Below are 25,690 nucleotides of genomic sequence, written 5' to 3'. Positions count from 1 at the left end.
AGATCTGCGACGTCATACAAGCCTATATACAGTCGACAACGCGCCTTAACCGTGATTTCTATATTTAGATCCCACCTGAATTGCGTCAATACTTCCCCAGCTGTGAATTCTTGAAGGTTGTACGATCACTATATGGAATTCCTAAAGTAGGCAACCACTGGTTCCATACATATCATAAACACCACGTGAAGCACCTTAACATGGAGACCTCCACCTATGATACATGCCTTCTTCATTGCCGCAATCCGGAGCAAGGATTTAGTATTATCGGCATACAAACTGATGACACTCTTATTGCTGCCAATAAAGCCTTTGCTGGACACGAGGAAGAGCAAATACAGCGTGTGAATATCCTTTGCAAGCCCCACGAACTGCTCACAAGTGAAAAGCCACTACAATTCAATGGTGCAATTATTACAGAGACTGCCCAGGGTATTACTCTTACCCAGGAACGCACCTATAAGAATATACGACTCGTACAAGAACAACATGCGGATATAATCAGCTCCCGTGGCAAGGTTCGCAAAAACGCATCTCCGCATGAGCAGTATGTCGCTCAGCAAGCCCTTGGTGCATATATTGCTTCTGTTTCCCAACCTGAGGCCTCATTCGATTTATCCTTCGCAGCATAAGCTGTACGACCGGATAGAGAGGATATAAAGGCACTCAATAAGCGACTCCAATGGCAGATTGACAACTCCACCCGCGGGCTACAGTTCGTCAAGATCGACCTACGGACTGCAAAACTGTACGTATTCGTTGATGCTTTGTTTGCCAACAACAAGGACTCCTCTTCACAAATTGGCCACGTTATTGTACTCGCCGACGCACAAAATAACGCGAATATCGTACATTGGTCTTCCACCAAGTGCAAGAGGATCACCCGAAGCGTACTTGCTTCGGAGATGTACGGTATGGCCAATGGATTTAATGCGGCCGCAGCAATCAAATTAACCCTCACACAATTGCTGCATCTCACGGAGCCGCTCCCGCTAGTCCTTTGCACCAATTCAAAGAGTCTCTACGAATGCCTTGTCAAGCTCGGTACGACCTGGGAAAAACATCTCATGATTGACCTCATATGCCTCCGTCAATCATACAAACGACAGGAAATCACGGAAGTGAGATGGATTAATGGCAACAGCAATCTGGCAGATGCCATGACCAAGAGTAAGCCCTGTCGCGCTTTACAAGAGCTTATTGATATAAACAAGCTCTGTATTGACGTTAATGGCTGGGTTGAGAGGCCATCACCGAACCGCAACCCCGAACCAAAGGCTGTACAGTTTGCTACACCATTGGAATCTCCAAAACAGTAGCCGCATGGCCGGAGACCCTGATTTGTACTACTCCTTCCTTTCTTTTCCTATTTCATATTACTACACTTGTTTACTGCACCAGATTGTACGTCATTCATTGATATTCCCTTTCTTTCCATTCTTTTAGAGAGTTGCCAGTGTCGGAATATCAATCCCACGATTCGGCGCTTCTGCACCCCGGATGCAGAACTAACGCATATGTACGGAAGCGGGATTACTAATTTACTATATCCCTAGCGCGTACGCAGCAACCTTCTATATAGCCACTACGGCACCCCCGCTACCCCCTCCTTTCGTTCAGTCAGTCATTATAATATCAGATATTTGTGCTTATAAGCAGGCTCACCACCTAGGGCAGTTGGACCGCCCTTGCTCCCTACTCTATGCTTAGTGATACGGAGTATAGCTAAACCAACACTAACTTCTCTCCGGATTCCTACAGTAATCTTATCTTCTGGTGGATCATTCTCCACGTTTTCCAACTGCGAGCCATGACCCCGGGTTCTTTGACTCGATGGAAGAAGGTCCAGGCGAAAAGAACAGAATGTCCCGCTAGTGTGCGAATGTTTCACAATCCACGAGTGGATTGTCGTGAGAGCATTGAGCAATAAGTGTTGTCCGAGCGGCTGGGGTTTCTTCGGGGTTTAGTAACCCAGCCCTTAGCTAACCTGTTGGAAAGATTGCAAAGCTAGTACGTATCTATCGTGGGACCGCCAAGCTTGCTCTTCTCTCCCGATTCCGGCATCCAGTAGCCTAGCCCTAACCAAGGTCAGTGGAGTACTAAAGACTTTGGCGAGCTCGGGGGGATTATCCGAGGCGATGGAAGGTCCAAGCGAGAAATTGGATGGCATGATAGTGGATACCAGCCTTGGTTATCATCTATCATGATCCGCAGCTTCATAAATTCAGGTTCTCTTGTCATTATCTTCCAGATATACCTAGCTTTATCTGCGGAACGAAAAAGTAATGGTATTCGATTATTTTCTTACGGTTGTTGCTGACTCACGGCGTCTCTCTTAACCAATTTTGACCTATTATATACGTCTTGCTCTTTTTCTTGCCTTTTCTTTCCAACTTATTTCAATTTACAGCAAATAATCACATACAGACCATAAAAATGGCCGCCTCGCGTCCAAACACCAAGATCGTCGTTGTGGGTGGTGGCGGCACAATGGGCTCCTCCACAGCACTACACCTCATCCGCTCGGGATATACGCCCTCAAACATCACCGTACTTGACGTATATCCAATTCCCTCGGCACAGTCAGCAGGCTATGATCTGAACAAGATAATGAGCGTCCGGTTACGGAATAAGCTCGATCTACAACTTTCACTAGAGGCGCTGGATATGTGGAAGAACGACGAATTGTTCAAGCCTTTCTATCATAATGTTGGCATGGTACGGCATCAAATAGTCTCTGCTATAATCTCACGCTGAGAATAATTTAGATAGACTCTTCTTCTTCCAACGAGGGTATCGCAAACCTCCGACGGAAATACCAGTCCCTTGTTGATGCGGGAGTCGGCCTTGAGAAGATGAATATTTGGTTAGAAAGTGAAGATGAGATTCTAGCAAAGGTGCCACAATTTACCAAAGAACAAATTAAGGTATTTTATACCTATCGAAATATGACTGTAGGTAGCTGACTAGTATCAGGGATGGAAAGGGATATTTTGCGCCGACGGAGGGTGGCTTGCTGCAGCTAAGGCCATTAACGCGATCGGTGAGTTTCTAAAGAAGCGTGGGGTTAAGTTCGGATTTGGCGAGTACGTGGCTAGAAATATCATAGGTTATGCCATTTTCACTAACAAGAATCTAGCGTCGGAACTTTCAAACGTCCTCTCTTCGCTGCTGATGGCACGACATGCAATGGCGTGGAGACGGTAGATGGAACTAAATACTACGCCGACACGGTGGTTCTGGCGACTGGTGCTTGGAGTCCGACGTTAGTCGATTTGGAAAATCAGTGTGTTTCAAAGGTCAGTCAATCAGGGGTGAGAAAATAAGAACCTTAGAACTAATTCTACACCAAGGCCTGGGTATTTGCACATATTCAACTCACACCCCAAGAAGCCGCTGAGTACAAAGACATACCTGTTGTATATGACGGCGAATACGGATTTTTCTTCGAGCCCAACGAGTAAGCCTCTGACCCTTCCAAGGAAGAACAGCATATGTGCTAATTGTACCTCAAGATATGGAGTAATCAAAGTCTGCGACGAATTTCCCGGCTTCTCCCACTTCAAGGAGCACCAACCCTACGGTGCTCCATCCCCCAAGCTCATCTCCGTACCTCGATCACACGCCAAATATCCAACAGATACGTACCCTGACGCCTCTGAGGCAACCATCCGCAAAGCCATCGCTAGGTTTATGCCTCGATTCAAGAATAAAGAGCTCTTTAACCGGTCTATGTGCTGGTGCACGGACACAGCTGATGCCAACTTGTTGATTTGCGAACATCCCCGGTGGAAGAATTTTATCCTCGCTACGGGTGATAGCGGGTACGTAGTCTGACATCTCATATTGTTATTCGCTCCTCCTAATTGGTCTTCTACAGTCATACCTTCAAGCTCCTACCAAGTATCGGCAAGCACATTGTTGAGTTGATTGAAGGATCTCTATCCCAGGAACTAGCACAAGAGTGGAGATGGCGACCGGGCGGCGATGCCCTCAAGTCCAGACGCAGTGCCCCGGCAAAGGACCTTTCTGAAATGCCTGGCTGGAAGCACGACGCGAAGCTATAAGCGAATCTACACATATGCATTTATCGCACAACATGGCACTATTGATAGAGACTTATTGTACATTGCGGCAATTAGCAAGCGGATAATTAGCAAGCCTTGCTGCATAGACTCTCAATTGCGAGACAGGAGTCTCGAGAGGTCTGTAATCTTTTTATGTGATCATATTAGAGCGTCTCCAATTAGAGTGTGTTTATCTTCTTTACGTCGTATACACTAACCAGGTGTTAGATATTATTGGTGAAGTGCACAGCACAGTGAGGCCCGGCTGGCCTACCAATCTGTAAGAAACACGTAATAATGCGAGGGGTTTCGATTCTTCATCATAGAGGACAATTCCGTGTTAGAAACAGCACAACTTTGCCAAGAAGAGATGGAAGCCTTCAATTGAGAAATTAGAGCATCATCTAGTTTTTATCCATTCCACGAGATTGAGGGCAAAAAACCCCCGATAAATCCAACGCCAGGCATGTTGATGGCCAGATTTTATAAAACACTAAAACCTTTAGTGTAAGGATTTTCCACGTATAAAATTACGCGTGAAGTCTATCTCATCTCCTGATATAATCATTCCCTTTTCATTGGGGGCTCGCTTGCACCATGTCTTCGCGACTTTCACTTGGGGCTGACCGTTCTGCAGGGAAACACGAAAGGCGAAAGGCGAAAGGCGAAAGGCAAAAGACGACCCACATCGTGGTGTGGCCGGCCATGTTCTGCTAGAAGAGAGCTTCTTACTGAATCATTGAAGGTCAAGACGAGGACAGAGAGCATGGAGTCTGTAACTATAAAATGCCGCACAGTCGTCCTTGATTTACGCAGAGAAGGCCCAGCATCCATCGACGCTTGTGTCTACTATGCTTGTCGTGAAACGTGGCTAGATTCCGACCACCATGGATAAAATTGCTACCAGAGTGCCAATGCCGACCAGGAACTCTTGTCAAGTACGAAATCTATCCATGCAGCTCGGTAAGTTAACAGGTTATCCAACGTCGATCCGTCCGTCGGAACGTGAAATTCGAAATGCACGACTTTCCGATCAGAATCTGGAGATTGCCATGCATAGCCTCCACCGAGATGGGCTAGTTGTTATTGAGAATGCTATACTGCACGATTGTCTCGATCGGCTGAACGAGAAAATGGTACAGGACGCTTATACTCTCCAGGCGAGGAAAAGAGATAGTCCATACAACTACAATCCTGGAAATATTCAGCAAGATGCTCCTCCAGTCAAGAAATATTTTGATACAAGGATCTTCATGAGTAATTCAACCCATAAAGGAATAATTTTCTCTTTCGCTAACGGCATATTGAGATCCTATTGCAACCCAGATCACTTCGACAGCATTGGGTCCACGACCAAAATGGACATTCTGTTCCGGAAACACTGCGATGCCACCAACCGCAGACCATCCGCCTATGTCGCAGCCAGTTCATTCGGATGCAGATTTTGCTCACCCCGATCACCCGTTCGCATACGTGATCAATGTTCCTCTGATTACTATGAGCCCTGAAAATGGTTCAACTGAAATTTGGCTAGGGACCCATACGGACACTGGACTTCATGTGCAAGAAGGAAAACATGGTGAGCGAGCAAGCGGGCGGGTTCGTATAGAAGAACTTGAAAAGCGCCGGGCAACCGGACCTCCCTGCCAGCCTGTTGTGCCAAGGGGTTCTCTCGTTGTCAGAGATTTGCGGCTCTGGCACGCTGGGATAGGGAACCAAACTGAGATACCACGAGTAATGCTGGCTATGAGTTGGTCATTCCTGGCACATACGGATATGAAGACAATGCTAATATGTGCGCAGTTCATTTTGCCCCGTGGTACCGTAACGCTATGAAGCTGGAGTTGGCGGATGATCTGAAACCAACCATTGAAAACCAAAGCGATCTCGATGTTCCGGTGAACTGGGTCAGTGAGTCGGAAGCTATGTCGCGTTACTTGAATCGTGGCTTCGGCAATGCATATGATTTCAACCAAAGTTCTTGAAACGGAAAATAAATATTACTAGGGTGCGAGGATATCTGAACCTTGATGCATATACGTAGATAGACCTTGATATTTGTCAGTTTCCAGGTCGTATACCCATACAGATGGGGACCTGAAGTGATAAATGACTGATTTTGTTTGCTTTTTATTCCTGAATAATGCAACCTATTGGTCATTCTGATACTTCCAAAAATCACCATATCCACGGATAGAATGTGGCGATATCTAAATTGATCAAACATCGTCATGTGAAATGCACTGCCAAAAATGTAGGACCTAGTAATGATGTGGATGGCCTTTCTCTTATTATTCTATCTTATCTGGAATGTCCTGCGGTATTCTTGTGATTTTGAGAGCTCAGTGATCTACCTCGCAAGGTTTCTAAGTTCCTACATATGTAGGTAATTCTAATTAAGCATTATAGGACCTGTGTCCGAAGATATATATCTTTCACTAACATATTCTTCAATGTCATATCACTCGCGACACGCTAGGGCTGGGCTCGTTTTCAGCATATTCCTTCCAAGGTTTATTCGCTGTCACAAATGAAGCTGGCCAGCGTTTCATAAAATTAGGCTGACCAAAGCACTCTGGAGGGTGTACCTAAGTTAAAAATAATGGGGTTGGGCGGTGAGACACACCTGTCTTCCGGGATGTGCAATCGCTAAACTCTACCTACTCAGTGATCAGATAGATAAACACACTGGAAGTTGCCAAGATCGTGCTCTGTGCTGCTGCTGTCGTCTCGACATTAATTACTGCTAGATTTTGGTTCGCAAAATGTTTCAATGCCGCGGCCAATCAATTTCAATCGTCCGTCCTCCTTTCCCCTTGTTTTGTGTGGTTTGACTGCTTTGCTGATTTGGCATCTCTCGCTGTTTGACGTTAGGATGGTAATTTGCTCCGATTCTGTGATTAGCCCCGCGTTTTGACTCTCTTTCATACCTCTTTTTACAGTCGCCACTGCGGATTCTCCTTGTTAAATGAATTGGATCATTAGCTGACCTGATAACACGCAGCCAGCAATGCCGGTCACACAGAATTAAATGTACACTCTACGTGAATCTAACGTTTAGTGTTGATGCTGACTTGTTTCGGTATTCGAAAAGGCGACGGAAACCGGCCAATCTGCACCAACTGCCAGCGAAAAGACCGACAGTGCCAATGGATCTGCGATGTTGGCTCACCAAGGGTCTCTGAGCGCCTAATTAGCCCTCCAGCCCTAGTTGCTGAACATCGGGAGGAGTATATATCAACTCAGGATCCCGAACAGGCCTTACAAGATCCACAAGTTGCGCAGGTATTCCGCCACTATATTCGGGATTTAGCTGGGTGGTATGATCTCAATGATGGTAATCGGCACTTCAAAGATGTGATTCCTGCTCGAGCTCGACGGAATCCCCTATTGCTCAGTGCCATTCTCGCCTTTTCAGCTGCCAACCTATCTCATACTGCTCCCAACTTCGAGTCTCACAATTTTGCCGAGTTTTATCATCTAGACTGTGTGCAGAGGCTGATATCTGTCACTAAGAACTTGGACAGTCTGTCAAATGAGGAGACACTTGCTGCTATCTGCCTACTTCGCTCCTATGAGATCATATCACGTATGTATCTTCCATGATATTGTGAACTCCTCTCTTGCATCAGTCAGTTTCTAACCAAAAAATTACTTGCTGGCTTATCCTAGAGGATTTTGGCTCCCAGAACCACCTTCAGGGTTGCTATTCTTTGGTAGTTAACCACCATATCGAACTCTCGACGGACCTTTTCAGTGCTGGATTTTGGAACTATTTGCGGGAAGATATTACGGTATCTCTGATTAAGCAGCGAGATCTAATGATCGATTTATCCACATGGAGCCTTCCTCAGACACCTTCAAATGACTCAGATTTCGCGAATTATATCACATTCCTTCTCGGCAAGGTCATTAACCGATGCCTTCGCGAGGACTTGTCCTCCATGGATCTATTCGAATGGAATGTACTGAAAAGCCAGGTACAGAAGTGGAGGGAGTCTCTTCCACCGTCGTTTGAACCGATAAGGACGCCTGGTCTGAAGAAGCAGAGTAGATTCTCGTCCGTATGGACTCTCGGGGACTGGCACGGTACGCAGCCAGGATGCCTTTTTTCTCCTTTCTACTGACAAGCCAAGCTTCAAGCCTTCATTACTATCATACGGCAATGAGCATCTTGTGGCTAGCAGAACCTACAGCTAAACCGTCCAACATACTACAGCGCGTGGAGGACTATAGAGTCCTACATCATAGATTGAAATATCATGCGACTGAGGCGTGTTCTCTTGCGTTGTCAAGTGATTCCGCTCCTGTTTGGGTCAATGCATTCGGACCGATAGCTTTTTGTAAGTCTCTATTGGAGTCGTTTGATCTATCATCTGACTGTATACCCACAGGTGGCCCATGGCTACGAGACCATGGAATGAGCGCGGAGGTAATAATCGAATTAAAAATCTGGGGAGGAAAGACAGGTTGGCCTGTCTCGAGCATCGTGGACACTTTGTCTTCACCTGACACTGCCCTCATACCGGACGTCTAGTTGGGCTGCCGGAATCCGAATGTTTATTTTATGGATCAGAACTAAGCGTAGCCAACGTGGTATACGTATATGCCTACCAGCATAACTCTTTGTTACGCCTTTGATGGACCCATGGTAAATAACTACTCAAGATTAGGCAACAGTCATATCGTATTGAAATCTACTGTGCCCATCACCTGTCAAATAAGGAAAAGATACTAAGAACAAATGTCAAACGCCACCGCTTTGCTTGTGAAAAGTAGTCAAACGAAATGAGAGGAAGAAGCTTCCCAGTGAATGAAATAAAGCCAAGAATCCGGAGACTAAAATCCATTCCCACCAAAAAAGACGGAAATCAAAATGAAGGCTTGGATATTCGAACAAGTAGCTGCTTACTTGTCACAGGAGCTGCACAATGCCCCAACCGAGTGTATCAAGACTCGTGTCTGAACTGCTAAAGCATCTATAGAGAACTTGCACAACAGGTCTTGGCTATGCACTATTCGCGCGCTTCTTTTTTGAGAACAAAGGGTAATTGAGTTCATCCCACCGTCCGGCAAAACCAATGCCGGGATGACCCCAGAAGCTCAACGCAGCCGTCGCGATAGTGATCATGGCGCCTTCCAAGACCATAAAGGTGACCTCATCGTTTGCTAGATGGCCATTAAAACCTCCACTGAGTTCTGCGACGCGAAATATGCAACGAATGTAGATGCAGATTGTTGCTAAACCTTGGCAGACCAGAAATATATGCCATTTCCTTGATGTACGGAGAGATGCAAAATCAGGATTCAGTCCAGTTGCTGCATGGCCATGATCGTCTTCATGTTCCTCATCATTGGACAAAGCAGATGAATGGCGCTTCCCGACCAGTCGAAACATATGCCCAGATTGTTTCTGCGAATTCAGTCTGTATACTCGAAATGCAAAGTCAAGACAAATGCCGAGGTAGAGCGTCAGTGATGCGACTTGGGTGGATAAACCCGCTATCATGATGTTGATACCAGCCTGCACGGTCGAATTGTCGTTGGACGTCGTGATTGCCCCGCCTGCAGCCTGTAGGAGTAAAGAGAAGATATCGCAGGTAACAAAGATGAGAGTGTAGCCTCGTTGCTTAATCCTGGTGAGCTCTATCGAATAGACTGATACTATACGAGCAAGACTGAGGTAGATGGCTGCGCTGAGGAATGCCGGTGCGATGGTGAGACTAATGATATACCTATATTTCAACAGACAACGGATCAGCATGAATTGGTACATATGCCAGCACATAGGTATGGGGCTGGACTTATGTGCCATAAAAAAATCGTTACCAGGAATACGCACATTTCAAACCATCTATCAATAAATGGATTGTCTCGCATCTTTATCCGCCCTATATACCCCAACACCTCGAGGATCAGACCGCAGACCATGCCGACCATGTATCCCCAGGTTCGAGTTCGGACGCCAAGATATATCTGTATTGGGATGAAAAGAGCGAATACGGCGACAAAGAAAGCATTTCCTCCCAGATTCGGGAGATAAGTTGTGTGAGCATACGAAAGAGGACATATCTCCAGTGTACATTGCTGGCTGCTAGTAATGTATGGCGGTGGTGCCGTGATCGTTGTAGCTGGATCCGACATTCTGTTGAATTTGTCCGGCCTTGAAAAGAACGAAAGCGACCAGAAGTTATGAATCAGACGTGGACTCTTGCAAGATAAGCAGGACACCGTGGAAACTGCATATATATAGGACCCGGATTCTGGCCCGAGCGAAAGGCAGTCATTTTTGCCAATTTTTGGGGTTTATGTCTGCCCTTTCCGATGGCAGATACGCGCGTGGTTACCATGTTCCTTGCTGACTAGGCATCACAAAGAACAATAACGCATCGAGATAGACCTGAAGTGGGCTCCTTGAGTGGCCGGCGCGTAAACCTCAGACGACACACTAGTCCCGTTTTGGATGAATACGCACTGGCCAATAATATGCTCGGGATTTGCTCACCGACTTAGGGCTTGTTGAGTCTGGTGACTGGGTGAATGTGATTGGTAGTTTCGCACATTCACTTTACATTTCATGATAACCCTAACCCGTTAGCCCTAAGTACCGAGTCTGAGTCAGATAATCCGGATTTGCAACGAGGTATAGAATCCAAAGGCCATCCTATACACAATCTTGCTAGTCACTTCTTATTTTACCATCCTTATAAACAATTTTTCAGGATTGGACTAGAGTTAACCCATCATTCCGACAATTAAGAGTCTGAGTGCCTCTTCCTATATGAGATCAACGCATTCGAATATGTCGTCCAACACTGCCATGAACGTGAAGCTTCATTCCCCTGATGACTGAAACCATTGGCAGAACGAGCTTTTTAATCAGGCAAGAGCTAAGGACGTTATCGGAATCTTGCAAGGAACTCAGGAACTCCTCAAGAAGCCTATTAATCTTCCAAATGATGACTTCTTGACGGCTCCTGCAGCTCCTATAAATCCAATACCTGCAACAGGTGCAAATCGTATAGGTGCTGCAGCCTCAGCTGGAAGACAACACCATAACAATACAGCACAAGTTGCAGCAACCCAAGGCAAGGATACTCAACCTACTCCAACTCCTGATTCACAGGAGACCGTCCAAGCAGAAACCATGAATAAGGTTACTCACACCAATAAAGATTTAGACAGAGCAACTAAGATTTTCAATGTTCGCCTTAATCTGTATAAGCAATGCTATTTTGAATAGAGCGAACAGAAGAAGGCAATCGAACAAATCTTTACCTGGATGAAGCAGACCGTGAGCCCAAGTTATCATAAAACTTGTATAGTGGTCACTGCCAACTGGAAGAAAGCTTATATCAATCTTAAAGAACAATTAAATCAAGAAAGATATATCTCCCAGAGACGTATCAAAAATGAATATGATCAACACTTAAGATCTCTGAAACCCTCCACCAGAGATCTCGAAGCTTGGGTTTACCAAATGGGAGGAATTACTGCTTGAAGCTGAAAGAAAGTCTATGGTGATCGCCAGTAATGTCCTAGACTAGTCAACGCAATTCCTTAATATAATTCACCCACTAGATGACGCATGGACTACAGCATATAAGATCACTATTGAAGGGAAAATCGAGGACAGCACTCTCACTAGAAGGGAGCTGGCAAATGCCTTCCGACGCAACTTTCGTAAAATCTAGGATTGACGACCATCTCGTGTATATACAGGATTGTTTGCGGTTCAAAGAGAAAGGACTGATGACGAGTCTGACGAGGAAGTTACCGTTATGATCGACAACTAAGCCATTCTCTAGAATGTAAGCGTAGACGTACTCGCTCACGATCTCGCTCCATTAGACCTCTTCGCAAGAAGAACTAAGGTCCAGAGCAGTATCAGACAACCAGACTAGTTTGTGAAGCATGCAAAGAGTGGCATCTTCTTCAATTCTGTTATTATCTATTTGAAAATCTTGCTCCCAAAGAGTTTATCCCAAGATGGGGTCCCCAGATGAGAGCAAAGAAATTTGCAGAGGATCACCCTGACCTGGTTAATAAGATAAAGAAGATGCACCTTGAAGAAGGTGCTCCGAACACATAAGTACAAGGTCGATCTCGCCCTCGAAGTAAGTCTCAGGAACAACAAGAGTCAGCTTCGCAAAAGACTTAAGATAATACAACTATTGAAGGAAGTCTAGAATGACTCCCTAGATCAGCAGTTGGCAGGTGTAAAGCGGCATACTTTGTTCGCATGAAAAAGAACCTCGCTGTACTGTTAATTAACAATTATCCACTAAAGCACTCAGCTTTACTGGACTCTGGATCTTCAATTCATGTTTTCAACGAGTTCAAGAGGTTCGCTAACTTTAGGAAAGCACAACATGGAGACTTCCTATAGGCAGGCAGTTACTAAGTACTAGTCCTTGGATATGGAGAAGTTGATATTGAAGTACACGGCCTAGATGGAAAACTTCAAATCTTAAGGCTTTATAATGTCACTTATTGCAAAGACTTTGTGGCAAATCTAGTTTCCTTTTATCAGCTCAGAAAGCAAGGAATCTGGTAGGATACTTGGAAGGGATATAACTGTCTCCGGAACGACTCTAACCAAGTTCTTGCTTATCTGAGGGAAAAGGAAGCTCAGTTTGTACTCGAATATATCGAACATGACCATCCTCTTGTAAAAACTGGTTTTGCAATACAATGTTATAGATTTGATTCCTAGACATCTTGAAAGGAAAGAAAAGCAGATGCTAATCGCTGGCATGCTCGTCTTGGCTATCCAGGATCTAAAGTCTTGAAGCATCTCCCTGGAGCTGCTAAAGGTATCAGATTAATCACAATATCCAAAGGACTAACTACTGTTAAATGTGAATTATATGGAATATTAAAGGCACAGAGAATAATCAGATAAGAAGAATAAACCCCTCCACATAGTCCTGGCAAACACCTTGCTATTGACTTTACAATTTTATAAAAAGTATAATATATAGAGAGAAAACACTGATGCTAATAACTGATTAATTCAGTGGTTTTATATGGGACTATTATATGACTTCGCACCAAGGAGAAAAGATTTTGGAGATATTGAAATAGTTTCTTAATTACCTAGAGAAAGCCTATGTCATTAGCCCAATTAAGATTGAGATGGACAACGAGATTGCACAGCGATCTAAGGTGAAGCATTACCTTAAATATAAGAAGCGCATTATCCTCCAACCTTCACCTGCTTATACCCAAGCGTTGAATGGAGGTGTTGAGCACTCTGGAGTCATTATTAAGATAAAAGGAAGAAGCATGAGAAAAGATGCCAAGTTACCCTTTAATCTGTGGCCAGAAATTGTGCGCGCTGCAGTCTACCTTTATAATTGTACTCCTCGGTATACTTCAAACTGGAAGACGCTATACGATCGATTTACCACTCATGCTGCCTAGAAAAATAGAATTGTTATCGAGAACCAGAAACCTTAACTTGCATACCTTAAGGTATATGGTTGCAAGGTATACGCACTTATAATAGAATATATAAAAAAGGAGAATCTGTGGGTGCATAAAGCACGTGTACACGTTAATGTACGTACGTACGTAGGATGGTTAGCAGGTACTGCAATTCTGTATGGGTTCAAATGTGTATGATTGTAGCTATCTAATTCACGCCCCGACGCGGTCTTACATCCCTCTATCCTAGACGAGGTCACGTGAGGCCCTACGGCTGTCGAGGATTAGGTAAGCTAAACCTAATCAAGGAAAGCCTACAACATTGATACAAGGAAAATTCGAGAATTGAAGTCACAAGATTGAATCTACGAATCAACTTTACAGCTCTGTGTCGAGAATCTTCTATTTGAGATTGCGTGGATGGGATTCTCAAGCATAAATAGTGTCCAACAATCCCCTCAAGATGTAGATAGAAGGGTGCGCAGAATTAAAGTCAATATCAATATTTCCACTATAAAGATATCTTTGAGTATTAAGCTTAACTGAGTTTGTGCTAGTGCACTGCAAGTTCCGATAGCGGCTCAGTGCGTCGGAGTGAGGCATCTCGATTGCTTCCACAACACATCCGCAGAGAAAAAAACGATTTTCGAGTTGATAGGCGACTTCCTTATAATTATTTATATCAAACAGTCGGAGGCTCAAAATCCTCAACCCTCTCTACCACCTAGCTCCCAGGAGTGCAGCCTTTGACGCGTCCCAACGCGCCCGGCAACACCATGGCGCGTAAAGGCCCTGGTACAGACAGCCCTCTACAGACAGCCCTTCTGGAATCCACGTCTACAGCCACAACAAGAGCTTCTGAGGGACAGAAGATCTTCAGCCCCATAGCTGTATTCCTTGATAAATACCGCAGCCAAACCACCGGCCTTGCTCCTCACCTACTGAGAGCCCTCACCGCTCTAAGCGATGACCTCACCTCGGTAGCTCAACAACATTTCAACGCTTATATCAGTGGTATCTCGATAATCTCCATTCTACCTGCCCTGTCTTCTTTCCCTTTCTCTTCCCCCATCCTAAATCCCTTACCCCCTTCACCCCCTCCCTCACGTCCCCCCTTAGGCCTTAACCAGTCAACTTATGCAACTATTACCCAATATGCCCTAGTCAAATTAACTCCCACCACTCACCTTAAAGCCTCCATCAAAAAGCCTATACCTCTGATGAAATAACCCCTTCCTGACATCCAGCTCTTCATACGCCTCCCAGCTGACCATATAGCTAGAAAAATGGAAGTCTACACTATCTACTCTAGCCTACAATCTCAACTAAACTTAAATAGTGCAGCACTAAAAGAAGTCTAAGCTACAAAGACTAGCTTTGCACTATGTTTCTCATCTCCAGAAGCCCTTCTAGCCCTTAAGGCCTAAAAAGAGACAATCTCTGCATTCTTTGTTAACTACCAGATAGAATGCAGCTCCTAATAGGTCTCGTACCAAGTTATCAACATGCCAAGGAAAATTAGCTGAATCTTGGATGGTCAATACTCTCTAATCCCTGTCAATCCTACACTACTATCCTTAGAAATTAGTAAAACTATAGGGCTTAAGCTTATATCTATTAGCGAGACTACTACAAGCGCTGCTAACCCTGATACTCTCTTCTTAAGCTGGTTTGTCAACTTCCCAGAAGGCATGAAATTATCACTGCCTATCTAGCTATGTCTTTTTAGCACTATCACCAATACTTGTCACCTCTCTAAGAAAACAATAGTTATTTAATACACACAATGCTGGAAATAGTATAATGCACAATCCTGTGCACGCCCCTCTCAATGCCAACTATATAGCTCCTCAGAATATACTAAAGAGGGCCATGTTAACCGCTACATAGCCCCAGAGCCTCATTAATGCCCTCCTAGATGCATACACTGCCATAGACTACATCCAGCTGATTTCGCAGAATGCCTTCTGCACCCTAAAGGCAATACTAAACATACTAAAGCTTAACAAATAGAGATCCGCAAATCCTGCGCTATAAACCTCGCAAAAGCTCGAACTGAAGGAGGATGTAGCTCTCAGCTCTCCATAGGCACATAAGAAACACCTATGGCATTAGATAAGATGCCATTGCAGCCTTCAATCTATGAGATTATCTCTCCTTTGCATTCAGTAACCCCCCCACCTCGCGCCCCAACTAAAGATCCTTCCATTACAGCTCGTGTAGTCTGTTTTATAACCTCTCAACTATAAAACTAGTTTACCTCTCTTCTTGAACAGGAGCTATAATCTATCACTATCCAACTTAAAAGGCGCCTCTCAAAATCCTACAGTTAAATATAGGGCACGCGCTAGACACATATGAAATAGCCCTCACATTGGTATACACTAGCGACATTAATATTATCCTAATCTAAGAACTATATATATTTAAAGACCTCAGCCGACAGATTACTAAAAAACATCTATCATATGAATGCTTCTCCCCAACTGATAGCTGGGCAATAAGTGGCCGACCACGAGTCCTCACCTATGTCTGAAAGAAGAAAGGCATCTGGATCTCCCAGCTATGCCCCTTTACAACTAACACTAAAGAAGCCTCGAATCTCCTGTTCCTTCAGATTTTTTCGCCTATAGGAAAGTCCACTCTAATAGTTAATATCTATAATGCCCTAGCAGGCTGCAGCAGAGCAGGTGAAGCCGCGAAAGCTCTCACAACCCTGCTAGAGGCATATTTCCCTCAAATAATAATACTTATAGGCGATCTCAATCTACTACACAACAGATGGCAACCCTTGCTACAACGTAGCCCTATAACTTTTGCAGAGCTGTTTATTAACTAGCTGGATCTCCAGGGTCTAGTACTCATTTCCAACATAGACTGTCCCACACATGAAAGGGGTAACGTGTTAGACCTTAGTTTCGCCTCAAGCCCTCTGGCACTCACAGGAGCCAAAGCTAGCATAGCGAGCTACTTAGATGCAACCTCAGATCATCAACCACTAATCACCACTATTCCATAGGATCAGAGATACAAGGAAACAGCCCAGAAACTGAGAATTAATACACTAGACCACACCTCCTTCCTCTCGCTCCTCGCCTCTAATCTCGCTGACACCGAGAGCTTAGCCGCAACAGAAGAAGATCTTGATGCCCTTGCTAAAAAACTGACATCTATAATTCAAGGAGTATATAGAGGCTCTGCTAAGAGAACCATAACACAAGGCATAGGACAACTATGGTGGAACGAAGACTGCAAGAAAGCTTTACACAATTACCGCTTAGGCCTCTACTCAAAGATAGACTTCCGCAGGATAACTAGATAGTCTCATAGTAACACAAATAAAGGATGTTTTTGATATAAGTAAATAGCATAAGTCTACAGGCATCTTCCGAAGCCCTCCACTAAAAGATCCGCTAAGGCCCAACAGCCTCCCAGCAGTTACTGTACACGAGAAATGAGACGTACTAGTCCGCAATCTTCTCCAGAACTTGGCAGAGGCAGGAGACATACCTCTGGACTCCCCAGCAGTGCCTTCCACTAGTCTCTACTTCCTAGATATATCAATGCTACAAGTGGAGGAGTCAGTACTTCAGGCAGGAAACACAGCCCCTGGTGCAGATGAAATCCCAACCTGCATACTCAAAGTAGCCTGGCCTCTAATCAAAGATAAGGTACTAATGCTATATCAAGGGTGCCTAAAGATTGATTATCATCCTAAATGCTTTCAACACGCAATCTTAGCAATCATTCAGAAACTAAAAAAGACTGATTGGTCTTCATCTAGTTCATACAGACTAATCACTCTCCTATTAGTACTTGGCAAAGGACTAGAGCGCTTGATAGCACGGAATATAGCATGGATCTCTTTACACCATAAAGTATTAGCAAGGCAACAATTTGAGGCTCTCCTACTAAGATCTATAACTAACCTAACCACATGCCTAACACATGATGTTGAACAAGCGCTAAATCAAGGCATGACTGCCTCACTCCTTACCCTAGATGTCAAAGATGTATTTGACGCCGTGCTTCCCGGCAGACTGATCCACAGATTATGTGAGTAGGGCTGGCCTACTAATCTTATTCTCTAGATTGCCTCCTTTGCTACTGGGCGATCAGTTCAGATCCGACTTGATGGAGAGATCGGCCCCTCAACAGACATTGCCTGCGGTCTTCCACAAGGATCCCCAGTATCTGGCATTCTTTTCATGCTCTACATAGCGCCTCTATTCCGTCTAGGAAATCCAAAGAACAGATTTAGTTACGCAGACAATGTAGCCAACCTAGCGATCTTAACTTCTCTTGCTACTAATTGCGAAGCCTTATTAGACTTACTTTAAGAAGCTCTTAATTAGGGCGCTGCAGAGGGTATTATATTTGCATTAGATAAATACAAGCTTCTTCACTTCTCCTAATATAAAGCAGACCAGGACCTAACCCATACACCTTTAGTGAAAGCTAGATCTATTACAATATCAGAAAACACTAAATGGCTATATCTACGATAGCTAGGAATCCTCTTTAACAAAAAGCTAATGTTCAAATGGCATGTTAGAGAAATAGCATCTAAAGCCCTTACTGTGGCCAACGCTCTTCACTCTCTAGGGAATACTGTTCGAGGAGTCAAACCTGATTTACTATAGTAGGCTGTATCAGCCTGTATACTCTATAAAGCATACTATGGCGCAGAAACCTGGTGGCCAGGACATACTCGCCCTGGACCTTCCCAGATTTCAAACTGAGTTGGAGAACATCTTGAGAAACTAACTAAAGTAATACTAACAGGCGCAAGAGCAGTCCTTCTAGTCTTCCACACAACCCTAAAGCCAGTCCTTTATCGAGAGTCTGGATTCTCTCCACCAAAAATCGAACTAGATCAAATAGCCCTCCTTGCAACTGTCCGCCTACGGCGTCTTGACCCTTATCACCCACTTTGAAGACGCGCAGAACAGATCGCTAGTAATGGCTAACAAACTAGCCGATTTACCCGCCGTACACTGGCCCTTCCAAACTCTGAATAGATAAACCCTCTCCAATATGCTCCCTGGCACCCTCGCGAGCCTTATAGGAATGCTCAAGCTCAAATAGGAGCTCCCATGGGACGTACTAAGGAATAGGTAGCGGCTAATTTCATGGCTTTTCAACGTACCATCCCTAGCTTAGATATTGTAATCTTTTCAGATGGATCTAGGCTAGCAGATGGATATGTAGGGGGTAGCTATATTAGACTCCAAGCATACTATTAGTTCCTCCACTCCTCACTCTCATACAGACATAGGAAAGAGGTCTTCAATGCAGAAGCAGAAGTAGCTCTAGCTGGCGCTTAAGTAGCAATAGTGTACCCAACAGCTTAATTTGCTACTAACCTATGGATCTACCTTAATAATCTAGAAGTTGCTGTACGCCTTCTATCTCCCTCTATAGGATCTTCCCAAGAAATCTTTAAATCCTTCTATACCCTTATAGCCACATGGCCACTTCGCAAAAGGCTTCCTCACACCAAAAGTAGATCTATCTAAATCCAATAGGTCCCTGGACACGCCAAAATCCCTGAGAACGAAGCAGCTGATCTCACTGCTAAAGAGGGAGCTGCCTTAATCCCTCCTGCTCCTTACAAATCCTCATACGCCTCGCTAAAGAGATACGCCAAGACTCAATCCCTATCTGCTGCTCAGTCACAATGGGAGAAGGTGGCACCACAGAGCTATTAAGATCTAGAAATAGCCACTTCCCCTAAGCGCCCTAGGGAGCTTCAACTTAACTGACTTGATCTTGACCATGTTATTACAGCCTGTACTAATCATAAAGACTTTGCAGACTACTATGAACACTTCAACCATGATGACGCTTATTTTCTCTGCTAATGTAGAGCATGAAAAGCACCTCTGCACTTCTTCTTCTGTCATATAGCTAAGAGACGAGCCCCTTAGCCTCCTAGGCCCCCTTCTGAGGTCATCTCTTTTCTCTTAGACACTGCTAAAGGAGCACAAAAGCTAGCCACATGGCTAGCAGAGACCTACTTCTTTGAGGATATCTGCCCTCGCCAACCTCTCCTTAGCACCTAGCTAAGACAGCCCTACTCTTCCTTTATATTTCTCTTCTCCTTCTTTCTTTCTCTTCTCTTCTTTCTTTCCCTCTCTGCAAAACTTACTGTTCAGTTATAATAGTGGTGGAGTGATAGGTCATGGAGTGTAGGCGGACCATTGCAGCTGGCAAATACCTAAAATCCACTCAAAGTGGACCTCCCTGTAAGACCACGGCAGCTATAGAAATGTGCCAAAGAGTCTCTTATTTATATATAAATCTGATAGGACCCGAAACCCGAGGCTTACCCCTCGGCGGCCTATGTCCCAGTAGGGATTGGTGGGAAGCGTGCGAGTCACGAACCACGGCCGTTAAATATATACACACACACACACACTCGATTGCTTCCACACGTGTTACGTGCCCCTCCTACCAGACTCTTCTTCCGTGTTACCTGTCCTGACGGAGTTGATAGGCGACTTCCTTTTAATTATTCATATCAAACAGTCAGAGGCTCAAATTCCTCACCCCTCTCTACTACTAGCTCCCAAGAGCGCGGCCGTTGACGCGTCTCAACGCACCTGGCAACACCATGGCGCGTAAAGGCTCTGGTACAGATGGCCCTCTACAGATAGCCCTCCTGGAATCTACGCTTGCAGCCACAACAAGAGCTTCTGAAGGACAGAAGATCTTCAGCCCTATAGCTGCATTCCTCGATAAATACCACAGCCAAACCGCCGGCCTTGCCCCTCACCTACTGAGAGCCCTCACCGCTCTAAGCGATGACCTCGCCTCAATAGCCTAACAACATTTCAACGCCTACATTAGCAGTATCTCAACAACCTCTATTCCCCCTGCCCTATCCTCTTCCCCTTCCCTCACCCCAAATTCCTTTCTTCCCTCACCCTCTCCCTCACGCCTCCCCTCAGGTCTTGAACAGTCAACTTATACAACTATTACCCAACATGCCCCAGCCAAATCAACTCCTACCACTCACTCTAATCTAGCAATCTCAACATTCCTTACTACTAACTACGAAGCCTTATCAGACTCACTTTAAGAAGCTCTTAACTGGGGCGCTGCAGAGGGCATTACTTTTGCACCAGATAAATATAAGCTTCTTCACTTCTCTCGACGTAAAGCAGACCAGGATCTAACCTGCACACCTTTAGTAAAAGCTGGATCTATTACAGTCTCAGAAAATACTAAATAGCTACATCTATGTTAGCTAGGAATCCTCTATGATAAAAAGCTCACATTTAAATAGTATGTTAGTGAAACAGCATCTAAAGCCCTTACTGTGGCTAATGCCCTTCGCTCTCTAGGAAATACTGTCCGAGGAGTTAAACCTCATTTACTATAGTAGGCCATATCAGCCTGCATACTCCATAAAGCATACTATAGTGCTGAAACCTGGTAGCCAGGACGTACTCGCCCTGGGCCTTCCCAGACTTTAAATCGAGTTAGAGAATATCTTGAGAAACTAACTAAAGTAATAATAATAAGCGCAAGAGCAGTCCTTCCAGTTTTCCACACAACCCCAATATCTGTCCTTTACTGAGAGTCTGGATTCTCTCCACCAGAAATTGAGCTAGATTGAATAGCCCTCCTTGCAACTGTCCGCCTACGGCGTCTGGACCCTTACCACCCACTTCGAAGACGCGCAGAACAGGTTGCCAGTAATGGCCAACAAACCAGCCAATTTGCCTACCATATACTGGCTTCCCCCAACTTTGAGCAGATAAACCCTCTCCAATACGCTCCCTGGCACCCTCGCAAGTCTCATGAGAATGCCCAAGCTCGAATAGGAGCTCCCATGGGACGCACTAAGGAACAGGCAGCGGCTAATTTTATAGTTTTTCAACGCACCATCCCTAGCTCTAATATTATAATCTTTTCAGATGGATCTAGACTGGTAGACAGACGTGCAGGGGGTAGCTATATTGGATTTCAAGTATACCATTAGTTCCTCCACTCCTCACTCTTATATAGATATGAGAAAGAGGTCTTTGACGCAGAAGCAGAAGCTGCCCTAGCTGGTACTTAAGTAGCAATAGCATACCTAACAGCTCAATTTACTACTAACTTATGGATCTGCCTTAACAACCTGGAAGTTGCCATGCGCCTCCTATCTCCCTCTACAGGATCCTCTCAAGAGGTCTTTGAATCCTTCCGCACCCTTGCAGCCGCCTGGCCACTACGCGAGAGGCTTCCACATACCAAAAATGAATCAATCCAAATCCAATGGGTCCCCGGACACACCAAAATCCCTGAGAATGAAGTGGCTGATTTTGCTGCTAAAGAGGGAGCTGCCTCTGCTTCCCTCTCTCCATCTAAATCTTCATATGCCTCGCTAAAGAGATACACTAATACTTAAGCCCTTTCCACTACTCAGATATGGTGGCAGATTGTAGCGCCACAGATATACTAAGACCTAGAAATAACCACATCTCCTAAGCGCCCTGGAGAGCTTCTGCTTAACCAACTCAATCTTGGCCGCATCATCGCGGCCCGTACTAGTTATGGAGACTTTGCAAACTATCATAAACGCTTTAATCATGATGATACTCATCTACTATGTTGGTGTGGAGCATGAAAAGCATCTCTGCACTTCTTCTTCTATTATATAGCTAAGAGATAAGCCCCTCGTTCTCCTGGGCCCCCTTCTGAGATTATCTCCTTTCTTTTAGGTACTGCAAAAGGAGCACAAAAACTAGCCACATGGCTAGCAGAAACCTGTTTCTTTGAGGACATCTGTCCTCGCCAACCTCTCCTTAGCACCTAGCTAAGTCAGCCCTACTTCCCCCTCATATCTCTCTTTTCCTTCTCTCTTTCCTTCCTTCTTTCTATCTTTCCTTCTTCCCCTCCTTCTTCTGAAACGCACTGCTTAATTGCGATGGTGGTAGAATTATGGGTCATGGTGCGTAAGCGGACCATTGCAGCTGGCAAATACCCAAAACCCACTCAAAGTGGACCTCCCTGTAAGACCACGGCAGCTATGGAAACGCGCCAAAGAGTCTCTTAATTGTACATAAATCTGATAGGACCTGAAACCCGAGGCTTACCCCTCGGCGGCCTATGTCCCAATAGGGATCGGTGGGAAGCGTGCGAGTCACGAACCACGGCCGTTTAAATATACACACACACACACACACACACACTCGATTGCTTCCACAAACCAACAGAATCATCTTTAACATTTTAATCCAAGAGCCTGGATAGGATATCTCGTTTGATACAATTCAATAAATGTGTATAGGATTTGGAACCTGACAACTGGAAGGATTATAAGGATACAAGATATAATATTCAATGAGGATAAGGTTTTTAGCAGAAATATTGAACATCTCAGAGATGACCTTCTATATATGTTAACCCAGGAACTAATATAGTTACTAACTAAACTAGACCTTAGAACAGATACAGATTTTGACGATAAATATGCTGATTTAATGGACCACATAATAAATATAGTATTTGATGGAGACACAGTGAATATTGAACCTGATAGGTTAGCAAGGTCAGCAACTGGTTTAGGATCTTAGGAATCAAGTCAGCTTGATGTCTATGATATGAGCGGCCCAACTTTGACAGCAGGAGAAGGATTGTTAGATGGGATAGACAAATATACTTATCCTACACCTCCAGAGACGCCTCCAAGCGCTCTGTTGGCGGCTAGTATAACTGTTGTCTCAGATAATGATCTCGACCTTCATTAGAGCCCTACGCTTGCAGCTAGAATGTCAACTGACGGGGAATGTACTAGTGGTACTCTCATTTAGGAAGAAACCGCTAGAAAACGCATCGATGGTACTTCTAGTAATGTAGATATGGACAGGACCAGTGGTTCGCGTGCTGATTTTAAGGAATGTACCGATGGTGCTCTTAATCTGCGTGACTCTATGGATTATCTGGATAAGACACATGGCAGGCAATTCCCTGGGGATAGGTTCAGTAAATCACTCAGGAAGAATAGGGAATGTTTTGGTGAGACTCCTATTAGAACCAATGCCACTTCCTTGACTACGCAATGAGGAGAGCTCAATCCTTGGAGGTTTACATTTTTAGTAAGCACATGACATCATCAGTACAAGGTGAACACGGTTAAGTTTGACCATGCAAGCCTCCAATGACGTCTGAGGTCAGGATGTCGACTCCAGTCAGTCCTAATCCGCGACCTGCCGCCTGCTCCCAAGAGTCATCGTGAAGTGGGAAATCACCCTCTAGGTTGGCTATTTGAAGAGGCTGAGAAAGCTCACCTTAAAAGCTATGATCCATCTGACTCTTGGACAACAGTGCCTATCGGTAAGGCAAGAGGAAAGCAGATTCTTGATTGTATGTGGGTATATGTCTACAAGCAGGATAAGAAAGGTCGTCTGGTCAAGTGCAAGCGCGACTCGTGGTAAGAGATGATCAAGAAAAAAGGGATGATTCAAGAGACACGTATGCTGCTACTCTTGCTGCGAGGTCCTTTAGAACATTTATAGCTATTGCTGCGCGCTTCGACCTAGAACTTAAGCAATATAACGCTATCAATGCCTTCGTTAACACCATACTGGATAAGGAGATATTTATGAGAATGGCTCCCAGATATCGCGAACCTAGAAAGATATACCGGCTAAATAAGGCCCTTTATGGACTACACTAATCGCCTCTTTTATGGCAAAAAGAGCTGACAAGCACACTTATCAAACTTGGATTCAAAACTATGCCTCACGAACCCTGTTGCATATTGAAATCTAGAATCATGCTATTCTTTTATGTGGATGATATTGTTGTCGCGTACAAGAGAAGCTGTCAACTAGAAGCTGACTTAATCTTAAAACAACTTCGCGCCAAATACAATCTATCTGGAGGAGAAGATTTGGAGTGATTCCTAGGTATGAGAATTATATAGGATCAAAGCAATAAAGTAATCTGGCTTAGCCAAGCCACCTATATCGACAAAATCGCTAAGTTAGCTGACACTCAACAAACTGATGATACACCAATGTCCCAAGAGGAGTTGTTTCCATACAAAGAAACAGCCACCTACAAGAGTCAATATTGATATCAGCGCAAAGTTGGCTTAATCATGTATACAGCTGTAAGCACTTGGCCTGATGTCGCTTCTGCCGTCTCACAGCTTACACAGTTCTTATTAAATTTAGGTCCTGAACACCATAATGCTGCTGACAAAGTGTTATGCTATCTCGAACGCCATCGTGCGTATGCTCTGAGGCTTGGAGGAGGTAGAGATTTCTCAGTATCAACAGATACCTCCTTCACAGATAATACACTTGACCGCAAGAGTTCTCAAGCATATATCATGACTCTTTTCGGAGGAACAATAGGTTAGTAAGCCAATAAACAGAATACAGTAATAACTTCAACTACAGAAGCCAAATTGTTAGCTCTCGCTCAGGGGGTGAAAGAAGGTAAATATGTGCTTTGATTGCTTCTAGAATTAGAGATACGTTTTAAGATACCTACTCTTCACGATTTCTGCGATAACAAACAAACGCTGGGATTGCTGGAGAAGGATACTCCGCGACTGCATACAAAGCTTTGACATGTCAACATTCACAATCACTAGGTATGACAAGAGGTGTAGAAGGGAGATATCCAAGTGCACTACATGCCTACAAAAGATATGATTGCTAATGGCCTAACCAAGGCACTTAGCAAGCAGGAACACCAAAAGTTCCTCAATCAAATTGGAGTAGAGAATGTCGATAGTTGTCTTGCTCCCGTGCAAAAGTATATGGAAAATCCGGACATCGAAGAATTGCTTTCTCTCAATGACATGCCCGACAAACTATGAAGCTATTCAGCTTTGCAAGCAGTGCTTTCTGCAGCTGAGGGGGTGTATCAGATAATCTGGGTTTGCAACGAGGTATAGAATCCAAAGGCCATCCTCAAACATATAAAACTTCACCTGGTGCACCTGAAACTCGACTTGAGACATCATGGCCGTACTCCTTGGAACAGGGAGAACTCCGAGTCTGTTAGTTGTTACACATCTTGGCAAAATATCTATATAAACCCGGCTTTGGAACCTGATGTACTGAAAAAAAAAAAAAAAAAAAAAAATAGAGAAGAGGACATATACACAATCTTGCTAGTCACTTCTTATTTTACCATCCTTATAAACAATTTTTCAGGATTGGACTAGAGTTAACCCATCATTC

General features: G+C 44.4%; 10 protein-coding genes across 10 annotated transcripts, besides 11 other annotated features; 9 read left to right on the top strand and 1 right to left on the bottom strand.

Annotated features, from left to right (window-relative positions):
- Positions 1–1,223: part of a mobile genetic element that runs on past the window's edge.
- Positions 201–1,319, top strand: TSTA_081170 (uncharacterized protein; the record flags this gene model as incomplete). The annotated part of the gene is made up of 2 exons (XM_002477802.1): positions 201–547; positions 650–1,319. The coding sequence occupies 2 exons, from the start codon at positions 201–203 to the stop codon at positions 1,317–1,319; spliced, it is 1,017 nt and encodes a 338-aa protein (XP_002477847.1).
- Positions 1,320–2,436: 1,117 nt separating this feature from the next.
- Positions 2,437–4,067, top strand: TSTA_081160 (sarcosine oxidase, putative; the record flags this gene model as incomplete). The annotated part of the gene is made up of 7 exons (XM_002477801.1): positions 2,437–2,718; positions 2,769–2,927; positions 2,977–3,086; positions 3,140–3,299; positions 3,354–3,460; positions 3,516–3,824; positions 3,881–4,067. 7 exons carry the CDS (start codon positions 2,437–2,439, stop codon positions 4,065–4,067), a joined length of 1,314 nt encoding a protein of 437 aa, XP_002477846.1.
- An 887-nt stretch (positions 4,068–4,954) lies between these two features.
- Positions 4,955–6,052, top strand: TSTA_081150 (uncharacterized protein; the record flags this gene model as incomplete). Its single annotated transcript, XM_002477800.1, has 3 exons — positions 4,955–5,324; positions 5,377–5,817; positions 5,871–6,052. 3 exons carry the CDS (start codon positions 4,955–4,957, stop codon positions 6,050–6,052), a joined length of 993 nt encoding a protein of 330 aa, XP_002477845.1.
- A 1,081-nt stretch (positions 6,053–7,133) lies between these two features.
- TSTA_081140 (uncharacterized protein) lies at positions 7,134–8,708 on the top strand (the record flags this gene model as incomplete). Its single annotated transcript, XM_002477799.1, has 5 exons — positions 7,134–7,656; positions 7,740–8,156; positions 8,204–8,410; positions 8,462–8,536; positions 8,605–8,708. 5 exons carry the CDS (start codon positions 7,134–7,136, stop codon positions 8,706–8,708), a joined length of 1,326 nt encoding a protein of 441 aa, XP_002477844.1.
- A 367-nt stretch (positions 8,709–9,075) lies between these two features.
- TSTA_081130 (sphingoid long-chain base transporter, putative) lies at positions 9,076–10,211 on the bottom strand (the record flags this gene model as incomplete). Its single annotated transcript, XM_002477798.1, has 2 exons — positions 9,076–9,802; positions 9,910–10,211. The coding sequence occupies 2 exons, from the start codon at positions 10,209–10,211 to the stop codon at positions 9,076–9,078; spliced, it is 1,029 nt and encodes a 342-aa protein (XP_002477843.1).
- A 658-nt stretch (positions 10,212–10,869) lies between these two features.
- On the top strand, positions 10,870–11,310 carry TSTA_081120 (uncharacterized protein; the record flags this gene model as incomplete). Its single annotated transcript, XM_002477797.1, has 2 exons — positions 10,870–10,893; positions 10,951–11,310. 2 exons carry the CDS (start codon positions 10,870–10,872, stop codon positions 11,308–11,310), a joined length of 384 nt encoding a protein of 127 aa, XP_002477842.1.
- Positions 11,311–12,279: 969 nt separating this feature from the next.
- Positions 12,280–12,963: a mobile genetic element.
- Positions 12,964–13,064: 101 nt separating this feature from the next.
- Positions 13,065–13,574: a mobile genetic element.
- A 342-nt stretch (positions 13,575–13,916) lies between these two features.
- Positions 13,917–14,725, top strand: TSTA_081110 (uncharacterized protein; the record flags this gene model as incomplete). The annotated part of the gene is made up of 3 exons (XM_002477796.1): positions 13,917–13,973; positions 14,054–14,080; positions 14,225–14,725. The coding sequence occupies 3 exons, from the start codon at positions 13,917–13,919 to the stop codon at positions 14,723–14,725; spliced, it is 585 nt and encodes a 194-aa protein (XP_002477841.1).
- A 1,157-nt stretch (positions 14,726–15,882) lies between these two features.
- Positions 15,883–16,755: a mobile genetic element.
- Positions 16,756–16,825: 70 nt separating this feature from the next.
- Positions 16,826–19,402: a mobile genetic element.
- TSTA_081100 (uncharacterized protein) lies at positions 18,459–19,207 on the top strand (the record flags this gene model as incomplete). The annotated part of the gene is made up of 2 exons (XM_002477795.1): positions 18,459–18,488; positions 19,025–19,207. 2 exons carry the CDS (start codon positions 18,459–18,461, stop codon positions 19,205–19,207), a joined length of 213 nt encoding a protein of 70 aa, XP_002477840.1.
- Positions 19,403–19,576: 174 nt separating the features above from the next.
- Positions 19,577–19,634: a microsatellite.
- An 874-nt stretch (positions 19,635–20,508) lies between these two features.
- Positions 20,509–22,137: a mobile genetic element.
- A 203-nt stretch (positions 22,138–22,340) lies between these two features.
- Positions 22,341–22,391: a sequence feature (GA-rich).
- Positions 22,392–22,657: 266 nt separating this feature from the next.
- Positions 22,658–22,681: a microsatellite.
- Positions 22,682–23,350: 669 nt separating this feature from the next.
- Positions 23,351–23,926, top strand: TSTA_081090 (uncharacterized protein; the record flags this gene model as incomplete). The annotated part of the gene is made up of 2 exons (XM_002477794.1): positions 23,351–23,507; positions 23,667–23,926. The coding sequence occupies 2 exons, from the start codon at positions 23,351–23,353 to the stop codon at positions 23,924–23,926; spliced, it is 417 nt and encodes a 138-aa protein (XP_002477839.1).
- Positions 23,911–25,233: a mobile genetic element.
- On the top strand, positions 24,595–24,954 carry TSTA_081080 (uncharacterized protein; the record flags this gene model as incomplete). The annotated part of the gene is made up of 2 exons (XM_002477793.1): positions 24,595–24,853; positions 24,881–24,954. The coding sequence occupies 2 exons, from the start codon at positions 24,595–24,597 to the stop codon at positions 24,952–24,954; spliced, it is 333 nt and encodes a 110-aa protein (XP_002477838.1).
- A 336-nt stretch (positions 25,234–25,569) lies between the features above and the next one.
- Positions 25,570–25,592: a microsatellite.
- Between the last annotated feature and the right edge of the window lie 98 nt (positions 25,593–25,690).

Source organism: Talaromyces stipitatus, genomic scaffold, assembly GCF_000003125.1.
Source record: "Talaromyces stipitatus ATCC 10500 scf_1105507295527 genomic scaffold, whole genome shotgun sequence".
NCBI classification, from domain to species: domain Eukaryota; kingdom Fungi; phylum Ascomycota; class Eurotiomycetes; order Eurotiales; family Trichocomaceae; genus Talaromyces; species Talaromyces stipitatus.
This window is presented reverse-complemented; position numbering and strand designations above follow the sequence as displayed.